This window comes from Acanthaster planci, linkage group LG05 (assembly GCF_054643075.1).
Source record: "Acanthaster planci isolate LZ-2023a linkage group LG05, COTS_SCS, whole genome shotgun sequence".
In the NCBI taxonomy this organism is placed as follows: domain Eukaryota; kingdom Metazoa; phylum Echinodermata; class Asteroidea; order Valvatida; family Acanthasteridae; genus Acanthaster; species Acanthaster planci.
In genome coordinates, this window is record NC_141781.1 from 5,072,803 (window position 1) to 5,093,292 (window position 20,490).

The 20,490-nt window shown below is 40.8% G+C and overlaps 1 protein-coding gene across 4 annotated transcripts in view; it reads left to right on the plus strand.

Annotated features, from left to right (window-relative positions):
- LOC110989943 (uncharacterized) overlaps positions 1-20,259 on the plus strand; it is a 29,716-nt gene extending 9,457 nt beyond the window's left edge. For 2 of the 4 annotated variants that reach the window (XM_087137079.1, XM_087137081.1), the window contains exons 8-22: positions 836-1,192; positions 3,081-3,437; positions 5,351-5,704; positions 6,477-6,830; positions 7,601-7,954; positions 8,739-9,095; positions 11,350-11,493; positions 11,669-11,869; positions 12,586-12,936; positions 13,388-13,516; positions 13,881-14,093; positions 15,820-16,170; positions 16,946-17,074; positions 18,635-18,784; positions 19,117-20,259. In XM_087137079.1, coding sequence (XP_086993205.1) covers positions 836-1,192; positions 3,081-3,437; positions 5,351-5,704; positions 6,477-6,830; positions 7,601-7,954; positions 8,739-9,095; positions 11,350-11,493; positions 11,669-11,869; positions 12,586-12,936; positions 13,388-13,516; positions 13,881-14,093; positions 15,820-16,170; positions 16,946-17,074; positions 18,635-18,771 — 3,788 coding nt within the window. In that variant the 3' untranslated portion in view covers positions 18,772-18,784; positions 19,117-20,259. Of the gene's footprint in view, positions 1-835; positions 1,193-3,080; positions 3,438-5,350; positions 5,705-6,476; positions 6,831-7,600; positions 7,955-8,738; positions 9,096-11,349; positions 11,494-11,668; positions 11,870-12,585; positions 12,937-13,387; positions 13,517-13,880; positions 14,094-15,819; positions 16,171-16,945; positions 17,075-18,634; positions 18,792-19,116 lie in introns of all 4 variants that reach the window. The other 2 variants (XM_087137080.1, XM_087137082.1) reach the window with 2 other exon arrangements.
- Positions 20,260-20,490: the final 231 nt, after the last annotated feature.

Genomic DNA, 20,490 nt, shown 5'->3' on the forward strand with positions numbered 1-20,490 from the left:
AAATAATAATTATCCCAGCCCAGCTTCATCAACATTGATAACTAACCCCGGCATGAAGTGGTTAAGATAGAAGGTGTTGTGGTGGATTGGTAACACTGAGCTGGAGCCTCTATGTTTTTAGGTACAATAAGCTCCATGTCTGTTAGCACATGCTCTATGCTTGTCCAGCTCTTATATGTGTATGGGAAGGCTAGATCATTAGCATACCCATACTGTTGTGAGGTTGTGATTGGTAGGTCACTGATGTATGTTGAAGAGCATTGGTGCCAAAACTGAGCCTTGGGGAACTCCGTTTCGCAGGCGCTGCGGACAATTAGATTGTCCGTCACTAGTCTTCAGGGCAAAGCTACGGTTGGCAAGTATGTTTGTGAGGAAATGAACTGACTAGACAGGAGAGTCCGAAGGAACTTGCCTTGATGCCACACAGCATCATGAGCCGTGGTGAGGTCCACCAAGATTGCACCTGCCTTGTGCCCCTTCTCAAAGCCGACCTCAATGTCATTTGTCGGCAATGATTTGGTCGATGTTACAGTGCCCACAGCAGAAGCCAGCCTGCTTATCTGGAAGTTGGAGATCAATGTTTGGGTCAAGGCTAGCCAACAGAAAGCTCTTCGGGAGGACCAAAGGAGCAATATTGGTCTGTGAAATACAAATGCTTTACACACTAGCCACTCGTGCTGCCAAGAAAGAAACAAGAACACAGAACTACTTTACAAGTAAAACTAAAGCCAGCATTGGCTCTCACCATTCACTGACTTTTAATTTGTGCTTACCTGCACTATACCCAATTTTATATATGTTTGAATGACTTCTATTTCTCCTTTTCTCTCCTCAGCAAATGAGGTTGTGATTGGTGATGTGCATGCAATGGATATAAATGGTGTGCCTTTCATTATTGTGGCATGCGCTTACAACTCTCGCCCTGCATTTCAACCCATCTGGCTGGATTTGTACGGCTCAGAGGTTCCCCCTGGTAGTTTTCCTTTGGATCAGACGCCAGATTTTTCGACTAACATCAAAGCAGTGAACACTACGGACAGTATCACGACTCTTGTCATAACGGACTTCCAGGATGCCATTCATGCCGGAGTCTACACTTGCCAGGGTCAGGGGCCAGACTCAGCCAAAACAGTGAGCATTGGAGACATTTCCCGGGGACCACTCGCCACCAACCAAATGCCCCCTTCTGGTGGTAAGTTGAAACAATCTTCTCAGTCGAGTTCTTCAACAAATAGCAATTCAGACAGTTTGACCCTGTAATTTGTTGGTTTTGTTTCATGTTGAAACAGCAGAAGTTCTCATTTTGTGCAAAATCGGGAAACATGCCTTTTTCACCATTTTAACAATGCCTGTAAATTATTGCTCAATTTAACTAAGGATGTCATGTAAGTGTATTTATTCCTTAATTGCCCGGATTACATTTGAAGTTTCATGAGTTAGATACAGATAAACATTTTAATCCATGGTGCACCCCGAACTTTTGTGGCTACTGTTTCATATATGGTATACACTTTAGAAATCATGCAGTATGGCCCTTCTAGGCCTTTTTGTTGATGTTTCCTCGCCTTATCTGTTTCAGAAATTGTAAAGTGTTGATAAGTTGGAATAGACTGTGCTACGATCAACTCGCATTCCAAGCCTCTGTTTCATTATTTTTGCATGATGTAAGCTAAAGATCTAGGTAAGCACTACCGAAAGGCACATAGGTAATTAGACTGGTTTCCATCCCGTACGTAGTCTCCATACAGACATCTTACCGATGTCTTGTGAATGTAGGGACTAGTACCAGGGATGAATCTGGCAGAATCCTGCCGGTTGTACGTAAATAAGGTAATGATGCCCTCTCAATGCACAAATCAAGCGGGAACTGATACATTGTAACATATTTTGCTTTTTCTCATTGCCGAAAATAACTTCACTGTAAATTTTTCATTTATCTAAAATTAAAACAATAATCACTGATTTGAAATAAATTGCATTAAAATGATTTATCGATGATAATCAGTGAAAAATAAATTACCAAACTGTGATCAACAGAGGCTTGGCAAGGATAGGTACATGTTTTTATGTTTTATTCACCTCCCCAGCTGAAATATATTTCATGCTAAAGCATTGCTATTGACCTTACAAAACATAAAATATTCAAGCATCCAAAGTTACAGGGCTAATCGCACACGTTAAACCGCGGTTAGCTACCAGTCCCTATATAATAGGGATGGGTACCAGTCCAATAGGTAATTCATCAGAAGACAGGTTTGTAATTGTTTTGAAACATCATATGTTGCTTTCATTTGTGAAATCCGGAGTACAGTAATTGAGTTACTAAAGTGAAAAAAGCAAGCTCACTTTTTATTTCAATAGGGTCAACTGATGATATCTTTAGCCCTTTTGTTCGATTGTTCATATTTCTGTGTTTCTTAAAAATGTCATATTTATGTATCCAGGTGACCGACACACACAGCTGTATATCTCTTTGTAAAAATTTTTGATAGCAGGTTTGGGATCATCCATTCCTCAGTGTGTGATGTTTGCTTTACCCATCTTCATGCTCTGTTTATCATGGTCAGGTACCCAGACCCAAAGATACATGTACCAACTATTTCCAGAAATCTTGAGGCCCAGCGGCCACCTGGTCATGTGACTTAAGTGGGAAGATTCCTTCTAAAAAGTTCTGAAAGAAGCAGAAATTCTGGAATCCCTTCCATTGATATTGGGAACTGTTGATAATATATCCATCAATATTTGGTGTGTATATTATTCTCTGGGATAGTGCTTTCATCTTTTGCGTAACTTTGATTACTTTGATTATTTGCAAATCATAATGGACGTTTGTGTGCTGTCGTCGGATTCCCAGACCAAAAGGTCGGCTTTTGACTCGCATCCAAGCTACGCACATGTACATAGTTCACGCTGATGGAAATATCATGCACAAGCCTTTCTTAGTGAACCCCACATGACTGTATTTCAGCCAATCAGGATAAAGAGCCAGAGAGAAGCAGTGTTCATCTGTATTATTATCAATTCATTTTGTAAATTTTTTCCCCTTGTTCTATATCTCCCTTTTTTTCTTCCCTCATCAGTAAATGAGATTTTGATTAGTGATGTGGTCTCAACAAGTGTTGGTGGTTCAACTTTCGTAGCTGTGGCATGCATTTACATTGCATACCCTGTATTTCAACCCGTCTGGCTGGATTTGTATGGCTCAGCGGTTCCCCAGCATAGTTTTTCTTCAGATAAAGGACCAGATCTTTCCATACGCATTCAAGCGGTGAATTCATCAGAGAGTGTCACAACACTATTGATAACAGACTTCAAGGATGCCACTGATGCTGGAGTCTACACTTGCCAGGGTCAGGGACCAGACTCGGCCAAGACAGTGGTCATTGGAGACATCTCCCGAGGGCCACTCGCCACCAGCCAAATGCCCCCTTCTGGTGGTAAGTTGAAACAATGTTCTCAGTCGAGTTCTTCAACAAATAGCAATTCAAACAGTTTGACCCTGTAATTTGTCATTGTTTTTGTTTCTTGTTGAACAGCAGAAGTTCTCATTTTGCGCAAATTGTGGCTATGTGTATTTTTTCACGATTTTAACATTGCCCGTAAATTATTGCTCAATTTAACTAAGGATGTCATGTAAGTGTATTTATGCTTTAATTGCGATTACATGTGAAGTTTCATGAGTGAAATACAGATAGACTTTTTTTAATTTACGGTGCACCTCAAACTTTTGTGGCTATACAAGTACATGTATTTACTGCCCTTCAGAAATCATGCAGTATGGCCCTTCTAGGCCTTTTTGTTGATGTTTCCTCGCCTTATCTGTTTCAGAAATTGTAAACTGTTGATAAGGTGGAATAGACTGTGTTACGATCAACTCGCATTCTAAGCCTCTGTTTCATTATTTTTGCATGATGTAAATCTAGCTAAAGATCTAGGTAAGCACTACCGAAAGGCACATAGGTAATCAGACTGGTTTCCATCCCGTACGTAGTTTCCATACAGACGTCTTACCGATGTCTTGTGAATGTAGGGACTAGTACCAGGGATGAATCTGGCAGAATCCTGCCGCTTGTATGTAAATAAGGAAATGATGCCGGCTCAATGCACAAATCAAGTAGGAATTGATACATAGCATATTTTGCTTTTTCTTTTGCGTTACTGAAAATTACTTCACCATAAATTTTTCATTTCTCTAAAATTTAACACAATAACCACTGATGTGAAATAAATTGCCATAAAATGATTTATCGATGAGAATCATTGAAAAATAAATTACCATACTGTGATCAGCAGAGGCTTAGCAAGGATAGGTACATGTACTTTTGTTTTATTCGCCTCCCTGCAGAAACGTATTTCATGCTAAAGCATTCCTATTGACCTGACAAAACTTAAATATTCAAGCAAAAGTGACAGGGCTAATCGCACACGTTAAACTGCAGCTAGCTACCAGTCCCTCATATAATAAGGACCAGTCCAGTTGGTAATTTATCACAAGACAGGTTTGTAATTGTTTTGAAACATCATTTGTTGCTTTCATGGTTGAAATCTACGCTGAATAAAAGCAAGTTTATTTTTGATTTCAATAGGGCCAACTCATGAATGAAGTCTTTAGCCCTTTAGTTCAACTCCTCATATTTCTGTGTTTCTTAAAAATGTCATATTTATGTATCAAAGGGACCAACACACACAGCTGTATCTTTGTAAAAAATTTTGATAGCAGGTTTGGGATCATCCATTCCTCAGTGTGTGATGTTTCTTTACCCATCTTCATGCTCTGTTTATCATGGTCAGGTACCCAGACCCAAAGATACATGTACCAACTATTTCCAGAAATCTTGAGGTCCAGCGGCCACCTGGTCATGTGACTTAAGTGGGGAGAATTCCCCCTTCTGAAAAATTCTGAAAAAGGCGGATGTTTTCGGAATCTGTTCCATTGATATTTGGAACTGTCGATAATATAGCCATCAGTATTTGGTGTGTATAAACTGCTTTTCTTTGCCAAAGCTCCATTTGTATCACAATTCTTGGAAGAGTTTCAATTTTTTTTTATTCTCTTGGATACTGCTTTCATCTTTTGCGTAACTTTGATTACTGTGATTATTTGCAAATAATGGACGTTTGTGTGCTGTCGTCGGATTCCTAGCCCAAACAGTTCTACTTTTGACTCGCATCCAAGCTACGTACACGTAGTTCACGCTGATGGAAATTTCATGCACAAGCCTTTATTAGTGAACCCCACATGACTGTATTTCCGCCAATTAGGATAAAGAGCCAGAGAGAAGCAGTGTGCACTGTATTGTTATCAACTAATTTTTTTCTCTTGTTCTATATTTCCCTTTTTTTTTTACAGTAAATGAGGTTTTGATTAGTGATGTGATTTCATCGAGTGTTGGTGGTTCAACTGTCATAACTGTGCCCTGCGTTTACGTTGCTCGCCCTACATTTCAACCTGTGTGGCTGGATTTGTATGGCTCGGTGGTTCCCCTACGTAATATTTCTGTGGATCAAGAGTCGGATCTTGCGATTCGCATTCAAGCAGTGAGCTCAGTGGAGGGTGTGTCAGTGCTGCTCATTACAGACTTCCAGGATGCCACTGATGCGGGAGTCTACACTTGCCAGGGTCAGGGACCAGACTCGGCCAAGACAGTTGTCATTGGAGACATCTCCCAGGGGCCCTTGGCTGATGGAAGGCCAGAGAAACCTTGTAAGTCAAGCTTTGAGATGATCACAAAAGGACAATGAAACCATCCATTTACCTGAGTGCTTTTACCACCTAGATTGACTTTATTAGAACTTGATGTGCAGTACTCTTGCCGTGTTTTTAACTTCTTGCTTAAAGACCCTATACAGTGTTATACTAAAGTCCATGTAAACTGAATATTTATATCTAATTTCACGGCAAACTCAATGTTTGTTGCCACTTTTGAGCCTTTCCAATTTTAAAGGAGCTCTCGCAAATAAACCTGAGCCTAGAATCTTTTTCATCACCAAATTTCACCAGAAAATGTGACATTTTGCTGTCCTTTCGTCTTGTTTATGAAGTGTTGTTTCAGTACATGACTGTTATGATGGTTTATTAGGAAAGGTTTTCTCAAAAATTATTTCTGGAATCTGATCTGGGTTCAAGATTTTTAATCCCTCGAATAGTTTATACTTTGTTTTAATACTCTTTTGGAAAGTGCTCTTAACTTTTGTGTAACTTTGATTGCTTTGATTATTTGCAAGTAATGGATGTTTGTGTGTTGTGGTCGGATTCCTAGACCAAGAGTTATACTTTCGACTCTTATCCAAGCTACATGTACGTAGTTTGTGCTGACAGAAATTTCATGTACAATCCTTTATTAGTGAACCCCACATGACTGTGTTTCCACCAATCAGGATAAAGAGCCAGAGAGAAGCATTGTTACTCAGAATTGTTATCAAGTCATTTTGTAATTTTTTTTATGTTGCTCTATATTTCCTTTTTCTTTCCGCAGTAAATGAGGTTTCGATTAGTGATGTGATTTCATCGAGTGTTGGTGGTTCAACTGTCATAACTGTGCCATGCGTTTACGTTGCTCGCCCTGTATTTCAACCTGTGTGGTTGGATTTGTATGGCTCGGTGGTTCCCCTACGTAATTTTTCTTTGGATCAAGTGTCGGATCTTTCGATTCGCATTCAAGCAGTGAGCTCAGTGGAGGGTGTGTCAGTGCTGCTCATTACAGACTTCCAGAATGCCACTGATGCGGGAGTCTACACTTGCCGGGGTCAGGGACCAGACTCGGCCAAGACAGTTGTCATTGGAGACATCTCCCAGGGGCCCTTGGCTGATGGAAGGCCAGAGAAACCTTGTAAGTCAAGCTTTGAGATGATCACAAAAGGACAATGAAACCAACTGTTTATCTCAGTGCTTTTACCACCTAGACTGACTTTATTGGAACTTGATGTGCAGTACTCTTGCCGTGTTTTTAACTTCTTGCTTAAAGACCCTATACAGTGTTATACTAAAGTCCATGTAAACTGAATATTTATATCGAATTTCACGGCAAACTCAATGTTTGTTTGCCACTTTTTAGCCTTTCCAATTTTAAAGGAGCTCTTGCAAATAAACCTGAGCCTGGAATCTTTTTCATCACCAAATTTCATCAGAAAATTTGACATTTTGCTGTCCTTTCGTCTTGTTTATGAAGTGTTGTTTCAGTACATGACAGTTATGATGGTTTATGAGCAAAGGTTTTCTCAAAAATTATTTCTGTAATCTGATCTGGGTTCAGGATTTTAATCCCTCAAATAGTTTATACTATGTTTTAATACTCTTGGAAAGTGCTCTTAACTTTTGTGTAACTTTGATTGCTTTGATTATTTGCAAGTAATGGATGTTTGTGTGTTGTGGTCGGATTCCTAGACCAAGAGTTATACTTTCGACTCTTATCCAAGCTACATGTACGTAGTTTGTGCTGACAGAAATTTCATGTACAATCCTTTATTAGTGAACCCCACATGACTGTGTTTCCACCAATCAGGATAAAGAACCAGAGAGAAGCATTGTTACTCAGAATTGTTATCAAGTCATTTTGTAATTTTTTATATGTTGTTCTATATTTCCTTTTTCTTTCCACAGTAAATGAGGTTTCGATTAGTGATGTGATCTCATCGAGTGTTGGTGGTTCAACTGTCATAACTGTGCCCTGCGTTTACGTTGCTCGCCCTACATTTCAACCTGTATGGCTGGATTTGTATGGTTCGATGGTTCCCCTACGTAATTTTTCTTTGGATCAAGAGCCGGATCTTTCGATTCGCATTCAAGCAGTGAGCTCAGTGGAGGGTGTGTCAGTGCTGCTCATTACAGACTTCCAGGATGCCACTGATGCGGGAGTCTACACTTGCCGGGGTCAGGGACCAGACTCGGCCAAGACAGTTGTCATTGGAGACATCTCCCAGGGGCCCTTGGCTGATGGAAGGTCAGAGAAACCTTGTAAGTCAAGCTTTGAGATGATCACAAAAGGACAATGAAACCATCCATTTACCTGAGTGCTTTACTGCTTTTATCACCTAGACCGACTTTATTAGAACTTGATGTGCAGTACTCTTGCCGTGTTTTTAACTTCTTGCTTAAAGACCCTATACAGTGTTATACTAAAGTCCATGTAAACTGAATATTTATATCTAATTTCACGGCAAACTCAATGTTTCAAGTTTGCCACTTTTGAGCCTTTCCAATTTTAAAGGAGCTCTCGCAAATAAACCTGAGCCTAGAATCTTTTTCATCACCAAATTTTACCAGAAAATTTGACATTTTGCTGTCCTTTAGTCTTGTTTATGAAGTGTTGTTTCAGTACATGACTGTTATGATGGTTTATTAGGAAAGGTTTTCTCAAAAATGATTTCTGGAATCTGATCTGGGTTCAGGATTTTTAATCCCTCGAATAGTTTATACTTTGTTTTAATACTCTTGGAAAGTGCTCTTAACTTTTGTGTAACTTTGATTGCTTTGATTATTTGCAAGTAATGGATGTTTGTGTGTTGTCGTCTGATTCCTAGACTAAAAGTTATACTTTCAACTCTTTTCCAAGTTACATGTACGTAGTTTGTGCTGACAGAAATTTCATGTACAATCCTTTATTAGTGAACCCCACATGACTGTGTTTCCACCAATCAGGATAAAGAGCCAGAGAGAAGCATTGTTACTCAGAATTGCTATCAAGTCATTTTGTAATTTTTAATATGTTGTTCTGTATTTCCCTTTTTTCTTTTCACAGTAAATGAGGTTTTGATTAGTGATGTGATCTCATCGAGTGTTGGTGGTTCAACTGTCATAACTGTGCCCTGCGTTTACGTTGCTCGCCCTACATTTCAACCTGTATGGCTGGATTTGTATGGCTCGGTGGTTCCCCTGCGTAATTTTTCTTTGGATCAAGAGCCGGATCTTTCGATTCGCATTCAAGCAGTGAGCTCAGTGGAGGGTGTGTCAGTGCTGCTCATTACAGACTTCCAGGATGCCACTGATGCGGGAGTCTACACTTGCCGGGGTCAGGGACCAGACTCGGCCAAGACAGTTGTCATTGGAGACATCTCCCGGGGGCCACTCGCCACTAGCCAAATGCCCCCTTCTGGTGGTAAGTTGAAACAATCTTCTCAGTCGAGTTCTACAACAAGTACCGGTAGCATTTCAAGTAGTAACAGTTTGTGACACTGTAATTTGTTGATGTTTTTGTCATTGGAGACATCGGTCAGGGCCCTTGGCTGATGGAAGGCCAAGGCAACGTTGTAAGTCAAGCTTTTAGGTCATCACAATAGGTCATTAACCACATTAACCACTCCTGCTGGGGAGCCCGATTTTGGGCAACGTGTGCTTATACGCGTGGCTGGGGTCTCCGAAATCGGACAAAGGGAACTGGGCATTGTAACAAAAGACCAGGCTGCTTGGCATTACCGACATTTTTTCACTCTCAATAGTGGAGATATCCAGCCTTGTTTTGAAACAGTATACCATGGTTTTGGGCATTTAGAGCAAGCGGATTAGCACCGGGGACAAAATTGTCCACTACTGCAGCCATGAGCCACACAGCACCGCTGCCCGCTAATCTGGCCCCTATTGAGAAGAGGTCAGCAGTGCACTGTGCCAGGTTCGTGAACAAAAGAAAGATATATAGCACCATACAATCTGGGCTCTTTTTACAAGGCCGCAGGCCTGGCTGAAATACTCGGGCGTCAATAGATTTTGTCTGTCAAGACTATAGTGGCCACCAGACAGTAATTCGTGTGGGTGTAAACGTTCATTAATTGAAATGATGAATTTTTGAAGAATTTTGAAAACTGAAAATCTTGAAGAAGTCCTGATTATGTGCACTGCATTTTTCAAACCACCCAGCAGCACCCGTTTACCTCAGTGCTTTACTGCTTTTACCACCTAGACTGACTTTATTAGAACTTGATGTGCCTTACTTTTGCCATGTTTTCAACTTCTTGCTTAAAGACCCCATATAATTTACAGTGTTTCTGTACTGTCCATGTAAATTGAATATTTATGTCCAATTTCATGTCAAACTCAATTTTTGTTTGTCATTTTTGGGCCTTTCAAATTTTTTGGAGCTCCCTCAAACAAACCTCAGTCACGCAGCTTTTTCTTCACCAACTTTTACCAGAAAATTGGACATTTTGCTGTCAGGGAGTGGTTAACATTCAAGGGTTTTTCTGTCAGGAAGCCTGTTGTAGGTTGAAGCCTGTTGTAGGTTGAAGCCTGTTGTAGGTTGAAGCCTGTTGTAGGTTGAAGCCTGTTGTAGGTTGAAGCCTGTTGTAGGTTGAAGCCTGTTGTAGGTTGAAGCCTGTTGTAGGTTGAAGCCTGTTGTAGGTTGAAGCCTGTTGTAGGTTGAAGCCTGTTGTAGGTTTATGGGCCACGAGAAGGAACGGAAAAATATTGAGTTGGGGTAAGAGCTTGAATTAAGCATCTATGTATAATGGATTGTTTCTTAAGTGAATCACTGTCATGATGCTTATGAAAACCAGAATAATTAAACACCAAAAGCCCAATAAAAAAAGTGACGAGACCATTCATTTTTGTGCGTCTACGATTTGCATATTCAAGGGTAGGTCAGAAGTGTGCTGTCACCCAAACAGTAACATGCTTGTTCCACGTATTTCATCTCCAAAATTTACCAGAAAATTGCTCTTTTTGCTGTCCTATTTGTTTGGTGATACTTTGTTTCCATACATGACAGTACCGGTAGATAATTTAGCAAAGTTTCTTGAAATCGTTTTCATAGGTGTATATTGTGTTCAGCGTTTAAAATTCCTATTCTTGAACTTTTTCTGTCTAAAATGTCCTCATATCTCTAGTGCCAGCATTTGTCTTTGAAAAGGAATGGAAGTTCTTTGATGGTCCAAGAGGTGTCGTTTTGCAATCACATTAACCAAATAAATGCAAATCAAAAATATTTCATACATTTCAAAGGAGAAGAAAGATAGACAAAATACATGTGTGTTCACAAGTATAATTGGTGTCATGCGCTCTTCCATGCAATGAAATGTGTGGTGTTCCATTAAGTATATGTTATCGTTAATGGAATATTTGTCATCCTATTTGTCATCAAGATTTTACCCTTGCTTTACCGTGAGATTCTTTTCTCTCTACATGATCATTGATTTTTCTCGCTGCAGGTGTAGAAACTCTCTGTGAGCACTCTTTCAATGAAATTGAAATCTGCGTCAGTGTTATTTGGGTATCTCTCTATAAATTGCATGAAATGTCTACCAAGAAATAAAATATCTCTTCCAAAAGAAAAAAATTGTAAATTGTAGAACTTGGACTCTAATGTATTTGAATCTGCTACAATCTCCTGTAAGCTTGTAATTTTCCTGTTCTTTCCATAGTAAAGGAGGTCCGGATCAGTGAAATTGTCAGAACAAATGTTGCTGGCTTGGATATGACAGCTGTACAGTGTACTTACATTCTCCAACCTGCATTTCAACCCGTCTGGCTGGATTTGTATGGATCAGTGGTTTCCAAAACCCAAGGTAGGTACATGTGGGCCTCAGAAGTCTTTTGATGTCAGGAATTGATTTTTGTCCATTAAATCCTCCTGTGGTAAGCCATATATTAGGTTATTGCCTTGGCAGGATGGGAAAAGTTGAATCTCCAAGCTTCTATTAAACTGATGCCATTTATGTTTCGAATTTTTTTTTTTTCCAGATCCACTGGCTCACATCCAGGTAGTGCATACTAGTGACAGTATCACGGCACTTCTCATAATGGACTTCCAGGATGCCACTGATGCAGGTGTCTACACTTGCCTGGGTCAGGAACCAGACTCAGCTGAGACTGTCATCATTGGAGACATTTCTCTCGGACCACTAGCAAACCGTAGCCAAGAACCATCTGATAAGCAACCTTGTAAGTAAAACTCACAGACGGACTCACAAATGGACTGGAGACCATGTAATAACACTCTGTGATGTTTGCTGCTGCACTGCCGACTCAGGAAAATGGAGGGTAAAAAAGGTGACTAAATAGTTGAGGTTGGTCACAGACATTCAAACGGGACTAATAAAGACTGCTTTTGTGGGAGATTTGGAGACCCTGGTGGCAGCAGGCAAAGCTTTTTTGGCATGTGCTCAGAACTATACATAAATTTCTCAGAACTCTGAGCACATGCTTAGAGCTTACAAACAGATCTATGGGATTTCGGGGAGAAAGTAAAGAAGTGAAAAAACAAATCTTGATCCCAACAAATCGGCTTTCACGCAGCTCGCAGAAAAGCCAAAAAAGTGATGAGTTCAGTAGATTTTAAATATGGGCCATTGTATGAATTAGAGATCCAATTTTTTATGTCCTTGTCACATCTGACATACATGTATGACTTTATAAGTTCAGAACACTATCTTGGTTCCAAGGGTATTGAATTAATGCAAATAACCTTCCAAACAAATAGAAATAGTTTGAAATCATTTTCAGTGATATTTCCATGTCAAATTACACAGATCAGGCATCACGGACACAAAAATGTCACACTTTTTGACCCTGAATGGATAGAGTAACCCATATGTGAACGATCCAATAAGAAGTGTGTTTGTCTCTGATTTGAAATTTTCCAACCTGGTCAATTTCAGCCTGCGAAGAAATCCAGATTCCGGCCTGCTCAGTTGGCATTAGCTACTCGTCAACCTACGTCCCTAACTTGGTTGGCCTCAGTCAAGACGAGCTGGGCCCCATCTTCAGCAGAATAGAACCCGCCTTGGCTGGTTCCTGCGGCTCTTACCTCCGCGCTTTCACTTGCGCCCTCTACCTCCCCCCGTGCCGGGAGCAAGCCGTGTTGCCTTGCCAGGAGCTGTGCTTGGCGAATGTTGACAAGTGCACAGAGGAGCTTGAGCCTTCCTTTTCACCTGATGATCTGGCCCAGATGAGAGAACAGTGCACCCAAATGCCCAGTGAAAGTGACCCTACCATCCCCTGCCATAATGGTTTGTACCCAAATGGGTAGTACCTCATTGTAATGTTAATATCTGGTGAATTTATTTTCCTGAAGAGGCTTCAGTCACGTGGATGTCCTGTATGTCGAGAAATTGTGCAGATAAATTCATTGTATGGGTGATTTCTTTTTCGGAATCTAAAACCAGTTGCTTGAGATGTTACGAGTATGAGAAGTCTGTTCAGTGTGTAGCAAAATTGGAATGCGGTTCTTAAGTTTACATATTGGCATTTTGCTTAATGATCATTGATCAGTCTGGTCATTCACTGTCCAATGAATTTCAATTAATTATGAATTACTGACCTGGTAATTTGACAAGGATAAATTAATTTCAGAATTTGATAAGTGTGACAATTCTAGCGCTGTCAAGTGTGCAGTGACTTTCTCGTCATGTTGTTACAGTTCTCTGTTTTATTTTTTCTTTTCTTTCCTCGCACCAACAGGTAAGGAGGTTAGAATAGGCTCAGTCAAAGGTTCTGGAACTGACGTCATCCAAGTGGAGTGTACCTACAATCTCCTGCCAACTTTCCAGCCAAGATGGTTCTCTCCAACGGGGCATGAAATCTTGACTGGTAGGACAAAGCCTATACTTGCTGTCATGTTAAAAAAGGTGTCAAATCAGAAAAGAATTACATAACTGACATAGATCCTTGTCATGTGATTGGTGGAACCCACACCATGTGACCTTGCTGCCTTTCATGGAGGGACTCAGAATATCTCATTGGACCAGGTGAACAGGGTTTACAAGTCAACAGTTATGATCATGGTTGTTCACACTGCTTTCTAGCCGTCGACCCTCATTAAATTAGAACAGAGCACCAGAGACCAACACCTGAGGAGAAGGTTGTGACCCAATTCATGCTGTTTGACAAGCACACACCACCCTACTTCACCCTCATTAAACTAATGCAATTTATGTTTCAAATAATTTCCTAGATTCTGAAGCTCGCATCCAGGTAGTGCATTCTCGTGACAGTGTCACAACGCTTGTCATAAAGGACTTCCAGGATGCTACTGACGCAGGTGTCTACACTTGCCTGGGTCAGGGACCAGACTTTGGTGATACAGTGGCCATTGGTAACATTTCTCTTGGCCCACAGGCAAACGGTAGCCAAGAACCCTCTGTGGCAGTACCAGCTGAGCAACCGAGTAAGTAATACTCATAAACTCACAAATGGACTGGAGCCTACAAGCCGCACATTGTAGACTTCTCCAATGTTTAGCGGCATTTCATGAAAATGGAGGGATGAACAAACCAGTCCGGACACTGGGTGATAGCCACAGACATTCCATCAGGGCTCATAGTCAACGTTGTACCCTTTCCAAGAAGTGGAAGTATTTTTTCAGCATGGTGTTGAGCTTGACGCATGCCATTGCATTGGCAAATCGTTTTTGTCATGATCAGGAAAACCATCAAGTGGACTCGTGTGCATCTCTCAATAGTCGGTCCATTTACCATTTTGTACTAGAGAATGAGTTAACAAGATTTGGCTCTCTGTATACACAAGCGCAGCTAACAGGTTAAAGGTCAAGTGTGCCCCAACTCACTTCTGGCTGACATTGCAACATGCTAATCCTCCATCAGTTGTGCATTAGGAGGTGGACTGTGTGTTGAAGGTGAATTTGGTCATTGTGCACGGCCCTGGGTATGCCCTGAAGTGTTGAAAATAAAAATATTAGGTTGTTGAAAGGAGTATTGTACAAGTACCATTACTTTGCAAGATGTATTTTTGCATTGGTTAGTTTGTATAACGGCCCGGGTTTTGCCCTTACCCAACGTATATATTGATAAACACTGTATGCTCAGTGCTAGTAAGCAGGAGGTCGTGGGTTCGAGTCCCACCCGAGTAAGCTTGGGAATTTTTTCGCAAGCTCTCGGACAAGCATTGAGCATACAGTGTTGATCAATATATACGTTGGGTAAGGGCAAAACCTGTTATATAAAATACTATAACAACAAATCTAGCAAATCAGTTTTTGTGGACTTCGGCTGTGGATCAGCAGTTGGCCACTGTATCTTGCCTTACGAGAGTCAAATCTTTAGGCCAAAACTAATTCCGTCAGTAGTGATTAACATCAGAGGCTTGTCCCATTAAGAAGCCTGTTGACATGATTTGTGTGGCACCAGAAGATACTGAAAATCATTGATTGGTGGAAAGAGCTTGATTTGAGTGATCGGTGTGTGGTGCATTGAGTGGATTGCTGTCTTGTGCTGTGTAAAAAAGTGACAAGACCATTCATTTTTGTGAATCTGCAATTTGCACATTCAGGGTCAGAAGTGTACTGTCATCTCAAACAGTAGCGTGCTTGTTCCACGTATTTCATCTCCAAAATATACCAGAAAATTGGACCTTTTGGTTGGTTTTTGGTGATTCATTGTTTCAGTACACAACAACATATCATGCAGCAAAGTTTTCTCAAAATTATTTTAACAGGCAAATTTAGCAGAAATGTGGACTAAATCTGTTCACTAGTATATTCATGATATGGGCTCCTCTATGCAATGAAATGTTTTGTATTCCATTCCATAAACATTCAGAAAACAAGACCTGTCTTCATCATGATTTGAGTTTTGCCTCGCCAGTGAGTTTCTTTGTTTCTGCATGATAAGGAATGCCTCTAGCTGTATCCATGGGAATTGTAAGAGATGGCATCATAAGCCCTTTTCAACAAAATCTAAATCCATTTGAATCAATTTTTTTCTTGGTATTTCAGTATGAATTTCTTGAGAAATCAACCAGAAAATGACTCCTGATTCACGCAGCTTGCAGAAAAGCCAAAATGTGATGAGATCATTAGATTTTATTTGTGTGAAAGATCCAGTTAGAAACATGTTTGGTCCTGATTTGAAATTTTCCAACCTGGTCAATTTCAGCCTGTGAAGAAATCCGGATTCCGGCCTGCTCAGCTGGAATCGGCTACTCGTCGACCTTTGTCCCTAACTTGGTTGGCCTCAGTCAAGACGAGCTGGGCCCCATCTTCAGCAGAATAGAACCCGCCTTGGCTGGTTCCTGCGGCTCTTACCTCCGCGCTTTCACATGCGCCCTCTACCTCCCCCCGTGCCGGGAGCAAGCCGTGTTGCCTTGCCAGGAGCTGTGCTTGACGAATGTTGACAAATGCGCAGAGGCACTTGGGCCTGCCTTCTCGCGTGATGATCTGGCCGACATGAGAGAAAAGTGTGCCAACATGCCCAGTGAAAGTGACCCTACCATCCCGTGCCATAACGGTTCGTGCCCAAATCATAGTACCTTACCGCTGTGCTGCTATCTTTAAGGTTTATTTACATGTACCTTAAAAGCTTCAATCATGCAGATGTCCTGTATGTCCAGCGTTTTCTGTCCATAAGTTTGTTGTGTATTTGCTTGTTGGTTTCTATTTCAAATATCCAAAACCAGTTGCTTGAGATGTTTTGGGTGGTCACCTTTCAGTATGTAGGAAAATTAGAGTGCAAGTTGATTATACCGTCTGTGCATTAAATATCCAACCAGTCACAGTTTATTTTGAATTACTTACCTGGGAATTTGACAAGGATAAATAAATTTCGGTATTTGATAAGTGTCACAATAAGCCTTTCGTGACTAAATTTGAATGAAATCTGGTACACTGAGTTCTTTAAATTCACATGAACATAACAATTAGAATTCTCCATGCAAAAAACACTGTTGCTATACCTCGTGATTCGGGGCAAGCTTTTCCTTAATTTAGAGATGGCTTGCTACAATACACTGGTCTCAATGGACAAGAAGGGCACAAAGGAACCAGCCCATTCCAGAGATGATGGTTGCTATGCGAAAGCTTGCCCCGAATCACGAAGTATAGCAACAGTGTCTTTAGTCTGGGGAATAACAATTGTTATGTTTATGTGCAATCAGATAACTCAGTGTACCAGATTTTAGTCAAATTTAAGTTGCAAATGGCCTATTCAGCCCTGTCTAGTGTACAGTGACTTTCTCATCATATTGTTACAGTTCTCTATTTTGTGGCATTCCTCACACCAACAGTTGAGGAGGTTAAAATCGGCTCAGTCGAAGGTTCCGGAACTGACGTCATCCAAGTGGAGTGTACCTACAATCTCCTGCCTCCTTTCCAGCCAAGATGGTTCTCTCCAACGGGGCGTGAAATCTTGACTGGTAGGTCAGGGCCAACACGTGTACTTGCTTTGGAGTGCTGAGAAACTGTCATGTGAAAAGGTTTCAAATTAGAAACAAAGCTGTGAAGTTGTTGTATTACCGACAATAACACCTGAGAATCTTCTACTCAATTAATTAAAAAGGAAAGTCTCCAATAAAAACCAAATATGTTCTGTACTTTGCACCTCATGTGGGTCTTTCCAAAACATTACTTACAATATGGACAATTCACAATAGTGCACCTCCAAGAGTTTGCAAGGCGTCGATCAATCACAGTGCGTGAAATCTGTCGACCCAATGCGCGTTCGGAAAGGGTCAACAGATTTCGCGCACTGTGAGTAGTCAACGCATTGTAAACTCTTGGAGGCCCACTATTGTGAATCGCCCATATTGAAGATTGAAATGATAATAAGTACTCTTCAAATTTTAAAGTCTTGTACTTAATTTTAAACTTTGAAAATAATTGAAATCGCCATATTTTGGCTCGTTTTAAAATTAATGAAATACTACCCTGAAAAGAGACAAATGAATGACCCACAAAAACAGGAATTCAATTTGATCATTAACATTTAGGGTTTCCACTCCTGAGAAGGTTATTTTTCAAGTGGTTTTCTTAGTGTCAAAATGACCTTTCACTGCTCAGTTAAAATCCATGTTCACAGTGGCATAAAATCAATTTAACAAAAAGTCGCACTTACTCACAATAACCTTTGTAGTGAGGAGCAACATTCAACAGGAGGGGGGCCTGTGGCAGTTCTTGCCATGCCTCTACGCTTGGTCACGTACCTTCCTTACTCAGACACACTATCTGCTCCCTGTGCACGTAGCCCCCTCAAAAAGATAGGCAGATGGGGCATCTATTTAAGCAGAGGACCCAACAGGGCTCATACATGCTCCGTGTTGTGAACAATCAAAGGAGCAGTTGTTCATGATGAGTCAACCAAACAGGACCATCACTTTTTCAATAATCCAGTATGGCGCAACGGCGTAACATCACATCACATTTTATTGCACAAAAATTCAAGAGGTACTTCACGAAACATTTGCTCTGCGTAAGTCCATGACTCGCGCAATAAATAACAGCATAACTCACGCAGTCATATTGGGCAGCATAAGTTATAAAATGAGTGATTTGACTAACTCATCATATTTGGCTAAGGCTCATTATTGCTGAACGTAAGGCTCATACGAGAAAAGCACAGCTTTGTTATAGAAGATATTACCGTTGGCTAGTGAGCTGCAGCCACTCGCATTACTTGCACATTGCTTAGGCCTAACAGCAGCAGGATTCATTTGTACATGAGCTAAAGGCTGTATGGGAATTTCTTGACTGCAGCTAAAAAAAAAACAAAACAGCGTGAGCCCCATGTAAGCCAGCAGCTAGTGACTGCCACGTGATTCCCACAGCCAGGCGCATCGCTCCTAACCACACAGCACAGTTGATTGGGACACTGCCCCGCTTGTCGTCAATGACAGGCTGCACAGCGCCCTCTACAAACCATTGCTGGCAATGCATCTATTCACAAGGCCCGGCTTCTCTCCCTTGTTCATTCTCGACAGGCTCTTACAGAAGGGTTCGGGTGATCGAAACCTCCAACTCTGTCACCATGCTGGAGATCAACAATTACGACCCGCGACAGGACCAAGGCACCTACACCTGTGCCGGTCAGAACCAGCAGGTTACCGTCGACTTGTAGAGGACCTCCAACAGTAAGAGGTTGAAATGTGTTTAACCTTATGGATGTGCATTAGTGACGAAAGGGGAGGTGCACAAGTTACATGGTGAAAGTGGAGGCTTAAGGACTAGCTATGGTAATCACAGCTGGTCTCATTTTGGAAACATTGAGATTGCCTTGCCATTAAGGTTTCCACCGTTAAATAAGTGTCTTCAACTCTTAACCTTCACTTTCACAAAATCGAAACCTGCAGAAATCTAGCAAACTTAAAGTTATGTACTTCCTATGTACTGATAAAGCCTAGTCATCAGGTAGTGACATTTCATGCTGAAACCTACATGCGTCGTTGTTTCTCCTTTCCTGCAGATTCAGGCAAAAAAGCTTGCCAGTGCCACACCCGGACTTGAGGAATTCTAACTTCGGTTTAAGACTGAAGCTTTGCGTCCAAAGCCTGGATGATCTGTAATAGCAGGATTGTATGCTGCTGAATTATTAATCAACTTAGTCATGATGTCATTTTGATTCTCATTATTGCACATTTTGTATTGTATACATTTCTCCATGGAACCTCTTGGACCTTGTAAATAAAGGTCACTGAAGGATCTTTCTCGTTTGTTTCCTAGATAATATGAATTGTACTGTGAAAATAGTACACCGTTTTGGTTTTATTTTTATCATTTATGCTCTAGTAAATGTGTTTAAGCATGATGTTACTTTGATTATGATCAGTCATTAAGGTTGTATACCAATCATTTGCCAGTGTCGGAGGGAGGTCATTTCGATTTGAATTTACAAACTTGATCACCATCTGTTAGAAGTCCATACTTTGGGAAAAACTCCGCATTTGACCATTCAATTTTGCAGCGTCATAATCACCAAACATTAAAAGGGGACGCCTATTAATTTGTGGGGACTTTTAGCAAAGAAAGGGGCTAAGGTATCTTGGGAATGTGGGGAAACGGTTTGAAAAGTTTTTAAATTTATTGTCCCTCCTCTTGAAGCTTTCAATTTGGATGCTTCCATATTTGAACAGATAAAATCAGAGAAATCATGTTTTGCTTAGAGGTGCTCTTACAAAAAGAGGTTTCGTTTTCACATTCTCCCCCCCCCATATTTCGACATTGTCCACTTATTGAGATTTTTGAGACTGGGAAAATCATGGGCCATCAAAGAGCATTGTGTCCAACAAATATAACAACTTACACACAGGTAAAGGTTTTTAGAGTCTTCCCCCCTGTAATTTGACATGTACTCTGTGTATATAATTTCCTTAGAAGTATAGCTTTTTGCGTGTGTCTGCGTCTTTGTCTTGTGCCTTCACAGTGGCTATAAACGTGACCAATATTTGCTGAGGCTAGATTAAAGTCCCCAAATTGCTGCAGTACGGTTAGGTTTTATTCATGGACCACCCCTGATGGATTGATGTTTGTTTGTTAGTTTTTTTATCAAGCAGTAAAGAGTTTAATGACAGCAAATAAATATTTCTCACTTCTACCAGGAAAACGCAAAGACTGGCAACGCATACACGTCCTTTGTTGTGCTTTTAAAACTTCTTCAAGTTGTCCATTTAGATTTTCTTTTGATTGAGTAAAAACATGTCGGAAAGGAAAGTAGGCAAGAGTCTTAGTCTGTTGGTGCAAGTTTGCATTAAATGTCTAAGGTGATCAAGAGGGAAACATCCAGGGATGCTTCTGTGTCTATCGAACCAATAAGCTTTCTCGTTCAGTCATGTCATTATGT